Source organism: Pelodiscus sinensis, chromosome 1 (assembly GCF_052426305.1).
Source record: "Pelodiscus sinensis isolate ZL-2025 chromosome 1, ASM5242630v1, whole genome shotgun sequence".
NCBI classification, from domain to species: Eukaryota; Metazoa; Chordata; order Testudines; family Trionychidae; genus Pelodiscus; species Pelodiscus sinensis.
The window spans coordinates 62,774,383-62,786,432 of record NC_143052.1 but is presented as its reverse complement, the minus strand read 5'-3'; the positions used below and the strand labels follow the sequence as shown (position 1 = coordinate 62,786,432).

Sequence of the window (12,050 nt, the reverse complement as noted above, 5' to 3'; positions counted from 1 at the left end):
CAATGAAAGGTGTTACATCTTCCACTTTATCTCTTCCTTCAGTTGAAAGGCAGAATTAGGAGCTATACACATCCACTTTTCCTTCACTAAAACCACTATCACTAGATATCACAGTCCTTTCAACTTACTTGCATTTAGTGGGATCCCAAATAGAAAATGGCATCCTCCCACTCAAACAATATGTATAATCACAAGAGCTAATTCTACCTGCAGGAATCTCACATAGCTCCTATTTAGAATTCCTCAGAGAAGATAAGCAATTGATGACACGTCACACCCTCTGGATCACCTTTGAAAGGAAGGTTGTTAGCATTACCTATTACCAAAATGAATTTTGCAGTGGCATGTACACCTTAAAATAAAAGAGCTACCAAGACAAAATACTAGATTATATGTCACGTGACAGATATTGTTTACATTGCTTAATGCACTAGTAGAAAGTGTTCAGACACTTTTGTGATGCGAGCAAAATAAAAACCAGAGTAAAATAGAATAGCAAGCAGCAAACTCATAATTATGATAGAAGCTCTTTAATTATCAAAGGACACATTTGGGTATTATAACAAAATTTAAAACAACAAGCAAATAAGACCAAAATTGAGAAACAAAAATCAATTAACCCAAAAAATAAAAATAATAATCTGCCATGAACAATTTTTTTACCCTCAAAAGAGAAGTCACAGATTCCATGACATCCATTAGGGACTTTGCTATTTTTATTGTTTTAAATGTAATGTGTCAGATACTGCACTGAGGGGTAGCATTATAAAACTCTGAACCAGGCAGAAAAATTAGAGATGAACTCTCACAGCTACTATTTTACTTGAATTGGAACCATTGGAACGCAACATATCAGACAGTAAGTCACAAGGTGAATACCTGGGGACAAAGAGAGAAATCCCAGCATCCCAGGCCGGCGTATGGTGTTATCCTTATGAAAAAGATCCACTGGCTCAGTACAGGCCAGCTACTAGCTTTACCTAGTATGCACAAATGGCTGTGTGGGCCTGAAGCATGGAGCGTCAACAGTGCAAAGTATAGTGATGCTGTAGAGGCAATTACTGGCTCTGTGGTGGATGTGCTGGACTTACATCCTTTTTTGATCACGTCCCAGCAGGGTGACACCAAATGTGGGTACATAAGACAGGGCTGCCTAAACAGAGTCCCAAGCTCTGAATAGGGTGATCAGATAGCAAGTGTGCAAAATCAGGACAGTGGTGGGGATAATAGGCACATGCATAAAACAAAGGCCCAAATATCGGATCTGTCCCTATAAAATCAGAACACTTGGTCACCCTATGTCTGAAGGAGTATATGTCAGGAACCCAGGCCAAAGCTGCCCCATCCATACGTCTGTTTGGGATGGCTGTTGTAGGTCCTGCACTTTGAGTAATCCCAGGGCTACATGTTGCATCTGGAAGCCATCTATGAGGAGAGCAGTGGTGGTGGGTGGGATAGTTTGGGGACAGAAGTATGGCAGGTGAATGAGTAGACTTCACCTGGGCTGGCCAGGTTGATTGGCTGGGTGTGATGTGGGGTCAGGCAGGGTGGGAGAGGGACAGGGCTGACTGAAGAGGCAAGGACTGGCTGAGGGGATGGAGTGAGACTTGGGGCAGGGCTGGCTGAGGAGGCAGGGGCTGGCTGAGGGGATAGGAGGGAGGCTGAGGTGGAGCTGGCTGATGGGATGGATGAGAGGCTGGGGGCAGGGCCAGCTAAGGAAGCAGGTACTGGCTGAGGTGATGGAAAGCTTCAGAGGGGTAGCTGAGTTAGTCTGTAACTGGAAAAACTTAAAAAACAACAGTCTAGCAACACCTTAAAGACTAACAAAACATGTAGATGATCTCATGAGCTTTCATGGACACAACCCACTTCTTCAGATGAATAGAGTTATTAAAGGTCCAGTTCCAAAATAAAGAGGGGAAGGGGGAAGAGAAGGAAGGGAAAAGGGGGGGGGGGAGGAGTCAATTAGAGTATTCCTGTTACATGAAGCTGATAGAGAGTGTGAGTCAACACTGTGATACTGTTGAAAAACGAGCAAACATGATTCTGGGATGCATTAACAGGAGTGTTGTGAGCAAGACACGAGAAGTCATTCTTCCACTCTGCTCTCCTGATTAGGCCTCAGTTGGAGTATTGTGTCCAGTTCTTAGCACATTTCAGTAAAGATGTGGAGAAATTGGAGAAGATCCAGAGAAGAGCAACAAGAATGATTAAGGGTCTAGACATGAGCTATGAAGGAAGACTGAAAGAATTGGGCTTGTTTAGCTTGGAAAGGAGAAGACTGAGAGGGGACATGAGAACAGTTTTCAGGTATCTAAAAGAGTGTCACAAGGAGGACGAAGAAAAATTGTTCTCCTTGGCCTCTGAGGATAGGACAAGCAGCAATGGGCTTAAATTGCAGCAAGGGAGGTTTAGTTTGGACATTAGGAAAAACTTCCTGTCCAGGTGGTTAAACAGGGGAATAAGTTGTGTAGGGAGGTTGTGGAATCGCCATTTCTGGAGATATTTAAGAGCAGGTTAGATAGACATCCGTGAGGGATGGTCTAGACCAGTGTTTCCCAAATAGTGCTCCGTGGAACCCCGGGATTCCGTGAAGTGTTCTGTGAGAACCCAAGGGTTCTGTGAGAACCCAATCACTCCCTCCCTACCCCCAGAGCCACCCAGGGCCGCCATTTTCAAGCAGCCACCGCTGGCTTTTTTTTTTTTTTTTGGTCAACCAGTTTCCCCCCACAGTTTTATTTTTTAAAGGGTTCCGTGGCCAAATAAAACTGGGAAACATTCGTCTAGACAGTACTGGGGCCTGCCATGAGGGCAGGTGACTGGACTCAATGACCTCTCAAGGTCCCTTCCAGTTCTAGTATTCTATGACTCTACGATTCTATGAAATTGTTCTTACGTACCCATTATTTGTTTTTTTAAGTCATTAGGATGTAGAAGGTAGCCTTCTAGACAGGTAATGTCTTTATTCATACCTTTGTGATAGGACCCATACCTGTAAATAAAGTTAAGTTTCAAGGATTCCCTGTGTATTTGGCTTGTGGAATTGGCCTGAAACAACGTGGTGTCTTAGAGATTCATTAATGAGAGCCCAGGCAGGTTGAAATGTTCTCCAACAAGTTTCTGGGAGTTGCCTTTTCAGATATCTGATTTGTATCTATTAATTATTTCCCGTAGAGACTGTCCAGTTTGGCCAATATACATGGCACAGGGGCATTGCTGGCATTTGATGGCATAGATCACATTAGTGGATGTGCAGTTAAATGAGCCTCTGAGTTGGTGGCTGATGTGGTTGGGTCTAGTGATGAAATTGCTGGGGTAGCTGTGTGGACAGAGTTGGCACTGGGGCTGATTGCACGGGTGGGTTCCTGGAAGATTATGATAGAGATGTGTGGCATGGTTATTGGAAAGAATTTGTTTGAGGTTAGGGTGTTGTCTGTAGGCGAGGATTGGCCTTTCCCCGAAGGCCTGTGAGAGTGAGGGGTCATTTTCCAGGATAGGTTGTAGATTGCTGATAATGCTTCAGAGGGATTTAAGTTGTAGGCTGTAGGTGATGACAAGTGGTATTCTGTTGTTTCCCCTCCTTGGCCTGTCTTGGAATAGTTCATGTCTGGGTACTCTTCTGGCTCTGTTGATCTGTTTTTTCACTTCTCCGGGTGGGTATTTCAATTTTAAGAATGTTCTATATAGATCATGTAGGTGTTTGTCTCTGTCTGTGGGATTGGAGCAAATCCAGTTGTATCTTAGGGTTTGGCTATAAACAATAGATTGAGAAATGCATCTTGGATGGAAGCTAAAGGCATGAAGGTAAGTGTAGCAGTCAGTAGGCTTCAGGTATAAGGTGGTGGAAATGTGTCTGTCATGTAATTGTACTGTAGTGTCAAGGATATGGATCTTTCATGTGGACTGATCCAGGCTGAGGTTGATGGTGGGGTAGAAGTTGTTGAAATCCCTGTGAAATTCTTCAAGGGTCTCTTTCTCATGTGTCCATATGATGAAGATGTCATCCATGTAGCATAAGTAAAGGTGCTAGAGGGGGAGAGCTGAGGAAACGTTGTTCAAGGTCAGCCATAAAGATATTGGCATATTGTGGGGCCATGCGATGCCCAAGGCTGTGCCGCTGACTTGAAGATATAAATTGTCTATGAATCAGAAATAGTTGTGAGTGAGGACAAAGTCGCAGAGCTCTGTGACCAGGTCTGCAGTGGTGTCATTAGGGTTGGTGTTCCTGGTAGCTTGTAATCCAGTGGTCTCCAACCTTTTTAAGCACAAAATCACTTTTTGAATTTAACTCAGTCCAGGATCTACCTCAAACCCAAATACCCGGGCTCTGCCACTTCTCCGAGGCCCTGTCCCTGCCCCACTCCTTCGCCAAGGCCATGCCCTCCTCACTATATGAAGATGGGGTACAGGGGAGGAGGACAGAGTGATATCAGCACCCTCTTGCCACTATCTCCCCCACCCTGCACAAAAAGCAGGGCCAGCCCTTGATAGCCTCCCAGCCAAACTAGTCAGGATCATCTGTCAGAGGCTCCAAGATGTACCATATACTGGTTGGTGACCACTGCTTTAGGCAAAGCTGGCAAAAATAGGTTTCCAGATCTCCACAGAACTGAATCATATTTGTGGTGGTGGGAGAAGGAGAGTCCTTGAGACAGGACAGATTCCTCTGCCAGGCTAAGAGTGTGTTTGGAACGGTTGATAATATTGCTAGATGAGTTGAAAGTACTGGGAATGAGAGATCTTGAGGTGTGTAGGAGTTTGCACAGTTATTTTTCCTTTTTCTTCTGAAGGGTGATGAAATAATCCTTGTAGGTGCCTTGCTGGGTTTTGATAAAGTCTGGCCAAGAGGAAGTGTGTGTGGAAGCTTGGTTTATTATGAGAGTTTCTAATGTTGAGAACTCTTCCTTGATTTTCTTCGGTTTGTTGTATCGTATGCTGATTAGGTGGTTCTGAGTTTCTTTGAGAGAAGGTGGCATAATCTCTGGCTGTAGTCTGTGGGTAGGAAGATTGTTATTCACCCTCAGTCCATTACCTCTGGGCTGTGTCTACACTGGCCACTTATTCCGGAAAATCAGCTGCTTTTCCGGAATAACTTGCCAGCTGTCTACACTGGCCCCTTGAATTTCCGGAAAAGCACTGACGATCTACTGTAAAATCATTAGTGCTTTTCTGGAAAAACTATGCTGCTCCCGTTCGGGCAAAAGTCCTTTTCCGGAAAACTGTTCCGGAAAAGGGCCAGTGTAGACAGCACAGATTTCTTTTCCGCAAAAAAGCCCCGATCGCAAAAATGACGATCGGGGCTTTTTTGCGGAAAAGCGCGTTTACATTGGCACAGACGCTTTTCCGGAAAAAGTGCTTTTCCGGAAAAGCATCATGCCAATGTAGACGCACTTTTTCCGGAAATACTTATAACGGAGAACTGTTCCGTTTGAAGCTTTTCCGGAAAATCATGCCACTGTAGACGTAGCCATGATGTCTGTCTGTTTGCACTTGAATAAGATGATGTTTTTTTGGATCTTTGCAAGTTTCTTTGTGTAGCTGATGTATTTCCACTCCACATGCTGAATGCAGAGCCTTGCATGTTCAAAAGGAGACTGAAGTGAGGCAGGGGCTGGCTGAGTGGATGGGAGTGAGGCTGGGGGCGGGGCTGGCTGAGGAGGCAGGGGCTGGCTGAGTGGTTGGGAGTGAGGCTGGGGCGGGGCTGGCTAAGGAGGCAGGGGCTGGGCTGAGTGGATGGGAGTGAGGCTGGGGGCGGGGCTGGGCTGAGTGGATGGGAGTGAGGCTGGGGGCGGGTAGGCTGAGTGGATGGGAGTGAGGCTGGGGGCGGGGCAGGCTGAGTGGATGGGAGTGAGGCTGGGGGCGGGGCAGGCTGAGTGGATGGGAGTGAGGCTGGGGGCGGGGCTGGCTGAGGAGGCAGGGGCTGGGCTGAGTGGATGGGAGTGAGACTGGGGCGGGGCTGGCTGAGGAGGGTGGAAGCGAAGCTGGGGGCGGGGCAATCTGCTCCCCTCGCGGCCAAGGCCGCAGCTGAAGCCTTCGCGGTCACGTGACAGCGCCTGCTGCGCTGCCTGGTCATATGCCGGGGGCGGGGCGCTGCTCCAGTCGGTTTCGTTCTGCGCTTGTCTGGGGCAGCCGCGGGACGGAGTCTGCCGCGCTCGGCTCCTGCGCGATGTCTCCCACTGCCGCGCTGCGGGGGCTGGCGCTGGCCTCGCTGCTGGTGCTGAGCCGCGCGCAGGCGGCCGGGGCCCGCGGGGCGCAGAAGCCCAACGTGGTGCTGATCCTCACCGATGACCAGGATGTCTGCCTGGGCGGCATGGTAACCGGCTTCCCTGCCGCCGGGGCGCAGCGCGCCTTGGGGCCCGGCCCCACGCCTGGGCCTGGGATTGGGGGGGGGGGGGTGCTGCCCCGGCTGTCACGGGCGGGTGAGGCAGCCCCACGGGGCGCGGCAGCGTGTGCTCCTGACCGGACCCGGGGTGAGGGGCGCTGTGCGGGGCTCCGCGGGGCAGACGCCTCTTCGGGTGCAGGGGCGGGGAAAGATCTCTCCGGTACCCAGGGCCGCTTTGGCCGCGGGGCTCCTGCGAAAAGCGTCTTCAGCCCAGGCCATCATGAAGAGGGTATGTCGCTGCAAAACAGGTGTTTGGAAGCGGTGCCACTTCCTCCGCTCCCTCGGGTGCGAGTCTGGGGGCGGGATGTCGCCTTTCACGTAAGGAGAAGGGCCGCGCAGCGTCCCTGACCGATAGATTGGTGTTTGGCTTGGGCGCTGCTTTATGAGACAGACTGAGTGTCAGTTCTTCTCTAGACAGTCCGTCGGGTCAGCCAGGTTGATGTGTAAGTGGCTCTTAGTTCCGCCAATGCCTTCATGAAGCCGTGCTTCATTGGGTTATTGCAAGCGTGGCTTAGGTATGGTTCATTCAGCTCCATCATGAAGGGTTAATTGTACAGCAGATGTTGAGAAAGTTTATCAGAAAGGCAACATAGTTCATTTTGGTGTGCACATTCCCTCTGTTCGCAAGAAAAAAATGAAGTAAAATGTATATTGTGCTTTTTTGCAAGAGAATTAGGGCATTCAGAACTTTTACACTTAATTATCCATGTTCAAGAGATTTATCATGAAGGAATTCTTGTTCACAGTGTTTTGGATTAAACCCTTGAAAAAATCCTTGACTCTTCATAATTTTTCCTAGCTTCTCTCCCCCACCCCCTCACACTAGTCGAGCAATGAAGAAAATCGTTTCCCTCTCCCTAGTTCACAGTGCTAAATGTTAACAATAGAAATACAGTAATTTGAATTTCCCCTCCTTATTGGGCTGAGGATGAATTTATGACCAGGATTGATACTGTTCTTTAAACCTTGCCCTGGCATGAGACAAGCATGGATTCATTAGTTTTAACTTTATTTTTCTGTAGTAAACATGTAATTGATTGTCTTAAACTGACCAGCACCAATACACACATGATTTTGCTATGTATTTAGTGTTTAGCACGCAGGGTCACTTATCCTATCTGTATGTAATTTTTCACTTGAGATGTTGAGTGCGTCACTATGTCCATTGAAGGGATCTTTATTAAAGCAGAAATAAGTCCTCTGACTTATCAGTTGCCACAACTTAAACTATAAATGTTAGTTACTTAAAGCACATTTATTTCAAAGATCCCCGAAGACTCATTTTATTCTACTCTTTAAATTCTACTTGCTCCAGTTTGAGTACCTATTTTGATAGAGTAAAATGTCAGGATTTTCTTTCCAGGGGGGGGGGGGGAGAGAGTGGGGGAGGAAGTAAATATTACGCCTGGGCTGGTTGGTTTTAATGAGTCTTGACCGTCTCGAAAGACTGCTTCACTAATTTCATATGAGGAATCAATTCACACTGAGATTGTAGCAGTCTGGTTCCAGGATGAAAAGGGTCATTTTTAAAACAAAGATCATAATTCTTACTAAAAAATTATATCTAGTCAATTCATTTGAATGAGGAAACATTAAATAGAATATCTTACTCTCTCTATATATAAAAAAGTTTTTCCTACCAGGCGACCAAATGACATCATCACACTCTCATGCTCTCTGACCGCAAAAGCTACAGAGAGAGAAGTTGGCAAGTATAGTAAGCACTAGACATAGCCCACTAGTAATTATTTAATAGAAGAATTCTGTCAAAATTTTCAAAAAGTAAACCAAGAATTTTGATAACTTTAGCTTTGCAGTTTAGATGTAGTATTTGAAGTTTCACTGTAAAGAAATGGAGGCATTGGTTTTTATCTTGCCCGTGCCTAAATACTGTGCTGCTCAGTACTCTGTAAACACTTCAAATGAAAATCAACTTGCAGTTGCCTCAAATGAAAATCAACTTGCTGATAGCACATCAGCGTCTCGGTATCCAGATGTTATTAGCTCATTGTACTATGTACTCCCTCTGTTACAGACACCACTAAAGAAAACCAGTGCCCTCATTGCAGAGATGGGGATAAGCTTCTCAAATGCAGTAAGTGTTGACATTGACTTCTGTAACTTTCAGAGGCATGTATTTATTGAAGCTATTGTAATTTAAATACCTGAGGTTATAATGATATTTAAAAAAAAAAAACTCTAACTTGGCTCTGAAGTAGGTTTAGCTTCAACTTCTTAAAAATATGGTGAATACAAGGGACCAGTTTCATTCCTGTTGTAAGGGATGAATAGAACCCAACATCAATTAACCCATTTCAGATTTTGAGCCTGAGATGGAACGTTTTGCTTCCTAAAAATATTCATTGCAAGTTACCAGTGCAACAAAACAAAATTAAAAATATGTTTGGAAAGGTTTATCAATAAGCTAATAAAGAAATCTGTCAGATTTACCTCTTTACAGGTTTGAAAATTGATTAACAGTTCTCCATTTTTGTTTATTGGAATTGTTACAATAAGTAAAAATTAAACAAATGTTCATTCTCAAATAACTGATGCTGCCTGTTGTATAACATACATTTTCCAAATTGTAAACGCAACAGAAAATATAAACCTAATTCCAGATGCAATCTCTAATATTAAAGAAATATTTGTGTTGTACTTCTGTATGCCTAAATAGATTACTTTCAATGATGTGATGTGAGTGACTTATCTGCATAACTTTTAATGTCTTTTGCTATTGTCTAAAAACTAGATTTTTTTTTTTCAAAGATTCGATTTACAACTTACTTTTTTCCATTCTGTGTTCCAGTATGTGCCCAGTGCATTGTGCTGTCCCAGCAGAGCTAGCATCTTAACAGGAAAGTACCCACATAATCATCATGTTGTCAATAACACTCTGGAGGGAAACTGCAGTAGCAAATCATGGCAGAAGATACAGGAACCGTATACCTTCCCAGCTCTCCTCAAGTCCATGTGTGGCTATCAAACATTTTATGCTGGGAAGTATTTGAATGAGGTATACCTTACTTATATTGGATGTGACACTCCTGAATTGCTTATACTGAAGATAACTTTGTGAAATAAAGTCTTAGTCCTTATTTTTGTAGTTTAAAAAAACTTATAATATTTAAAAATCTTATTTTATTTTTTTATGAAAAAAATTCTCAGAATTGTTAAGGGAATGGAAGAAATAAGACATGCAACCTAACTTTTCTCAGCCTAATTTGGCCAAAATATCAGAAGTCATTTAACAGGTAGTCTTGAGAAAACCAATAGTTTTAAGAGTTTAGTACTCTACTTCAGGGGTACTAGGATTTAAGGATTATATTCGGGATGTAGGAGAGCTGGGCTTCTGTAATTAGAGTTTTCCCCTATCATAGCAGTACATGGACATGAGTTCCTTCTTCTGGCAAGGATGAGAAGAAAAGGAGAGCCATGCAGAATTCCCTACCATTTAGATTCCACTACATGCATATTGTGGTTGAAGGGAGCTGTTAAATTGCATACAACTAACTTTTCCCTTTTAATTAAAACTTAGAAACTACTTAATTAAAAGAACATTTTGCAAAGTCGAGCATTCAAAAGTTAGGCAATAACAGAGTTAAGGTTTATACTATATGTGCATTTGATTATGCATAGTCTTTAACATGACAACATAATGCTGGTATATTTTCTGCAGGACCTTTGTATAGTTCATTGCACAGTTTGGATTTAGAAGGGGATAAAATTAATACATCTGATATTGCTTGACTTTGCAACCTTTTAATGTAGGAGGATTTGTGTGTCGAGCAAGTCAGTGTGTGTTTGTGATTAGAACTGGGTCTTTGTTTTCTTCCACAGCAGCCAGAAATGCACTTAAACCTCCACTAAAGATAGCTTCTATTCCAGTCACATCTGACACTCTAATGGGTCACTTTCTTTTTCTTTTCAGTATGGCGCCGAAGATGCAGGGGGAATAGGCCACGTTCCTCCTGGATGGAGTTTTTGGTATGCTTTGGTATGTGGTAGCTCCTATTAAATAGTTAGTTGTAGATACTTTACAAAAATAAATCTAGCTTAATTGTGCTGAATAGAAGAACTGGTCTGTTTTTTGCATGTTCCTGTTTTAAAAAAAGAGGAAATTCTTTCCTTCTTAATGTTTCATTTTCTCAGCTTTGTATGGAAGCTTCTAATGTTAATGATGAGTTCTTTTAAGTGAAGAGAAGTATCTGAAAACCAAACTTCAATAAAGAAAAGCTTGTATTATTATAGTGTAAAAGCATTTTGGTTTTATGAAAGACAAAACCTGTAAGCTTTTTGCAGCGCACATACTGCAGATACTTAAATAGGACACATTGCTTGATAAAAGCATGTTTGACAAATATTTGCAGACAACTTGGTTTATGTAAAGTGATCAGTGAAACAGATTTTTATCTTTCGATATAAGTGATACCTTTTTCCCCTCTTTCATAGGAAAAAAATTCAAAGTACTATAATTACACTCTTTCAGTAAATGGAAAAGCACGAAGGCATGGTGAGAACTACAGTGTAGATTACCTCACAGATGTACTGGTAAGAAATATCAGAACAGCTGCACTAACTGTTCCATTTGTGACCAAACACTACCTTATGCCTGGTTGTATTTCTGAATGGATATTGCCTAATGTTGGTGTTTTATTACTTTGTGCATAACCAGTGAAACAAGATTCCAGCTTTTGTTTAAAAAAGGCAAGCTTGTATATGCAAATATAGGAAGATGAAATTAGGTTAAATACCTGCTAGCCAATGGCCAGATCTGCTGGTGAACGCTGACTTCAGTGGTAGTTCAGAGTTCTTGGCCAAAATACTGGTGATTGGTAGGTCACTGACTTCCATTTAGAACAAGTACTTCAGGCTACCAACCTGTGAAATGGCAATTTGGCTTAAGATCTATGAGAATATGCGGCATTTGAGCAAACAGTTGTAATGAAGGGTACATCTAGACTACATGCCTCTGTCGCCAGAGGCATGTAGATTAGGCTACCAGACATAGTAAAATGAAGCGGCGATTTAAATAATCGCCGCTTCATTTAAATTTACATGGCTGCCGTGCTGAGCCGACAAACAGCTGATCAGCTGTTTGTCGGCTCAGCGCGATAGTCTGGACACGCGGGTGGCGACATCAAAGGTATTTGTCGACCACCCAGGTAAACCTCATCCCAGGAGGCTTACCTGGGTGGTCGACAAATACCTTTGATGTCGCCACCCGCGTGTCCAGACTATCGCGCTGAGCCGACAAACAGCTGATCAGCTGTTTGTCGGCTCAGCACGGCAGCCATGTAAATTTAAATGAAGCGGCGATTATTTAAATCGCCGCTTCATTTTACTATGTCTGATAGCCTAATCTACATGCCTCTGGCGACAGAGGCATGTAGTCTAGACGTAGCCTGAGTTTTTACTTAACTCTCATTTGTTTTTGTATGTTACAGTATACCTAGATATGTGGTTTCGACAAACAGCTGTTTAGCATAATAACTTAAGAATGGTCATCCTGGTGAAACCAATGGTCCAATTAGCCCATTATCCTGTCTTCAGACAGAGGCCAATTCCAGATGTTTCAAAGGGAATGAACAGAGCAGGGAAACTATCAAGTGATCCATTTCCTGTCATGCCAGTCCTAGATTCTGACAGTCAAAGGCTTTGATATACC

At 43.7% G+C, this 12,050-nt stretch overlaps 1 protein-coding gene across 1 annotated transcript in view; it reads left to right on the top strand.

Annotated features, from left to right (window-relative positions):
- The first annotated feature begins 5,987 nt into the window (after positions 1 to 5,987).
- The window catches only part of GNS (glucosamine (N-acetyl)-6-sulfatase), a 35,480-nt gene continuing 29,417 nt past the window's right edge, over positions 5,988 to 12,050 (top strand). Inside the window, exons 1-5 of the mRNA XM_075931046.2 lie at positions 5,988 to 6,313; positions 8,418 to 8,477; positions 9,192 to 9,398; positions 10,314 to 10,379; positions 10,835 to 10,933. Coding sequence (XP_075787161.2) covers positions 6,074 to 6,313; positions 8,418 to 8,477; positions 9,192 to 9,398; positions 10,314 to 10,379; positions 10,835 to 10,933 — 672 coding nt within the window. The 5' untranslated portion in view covers positions 5,988 to 6,073. The remainder of the gene's footprint in view (positions 6,314 to 8,417; positions 8,478 to 9,191; positions 9,399 to 10,313; positions 10,380 to 10,834; positions 10,934 to 12,050) is intronic.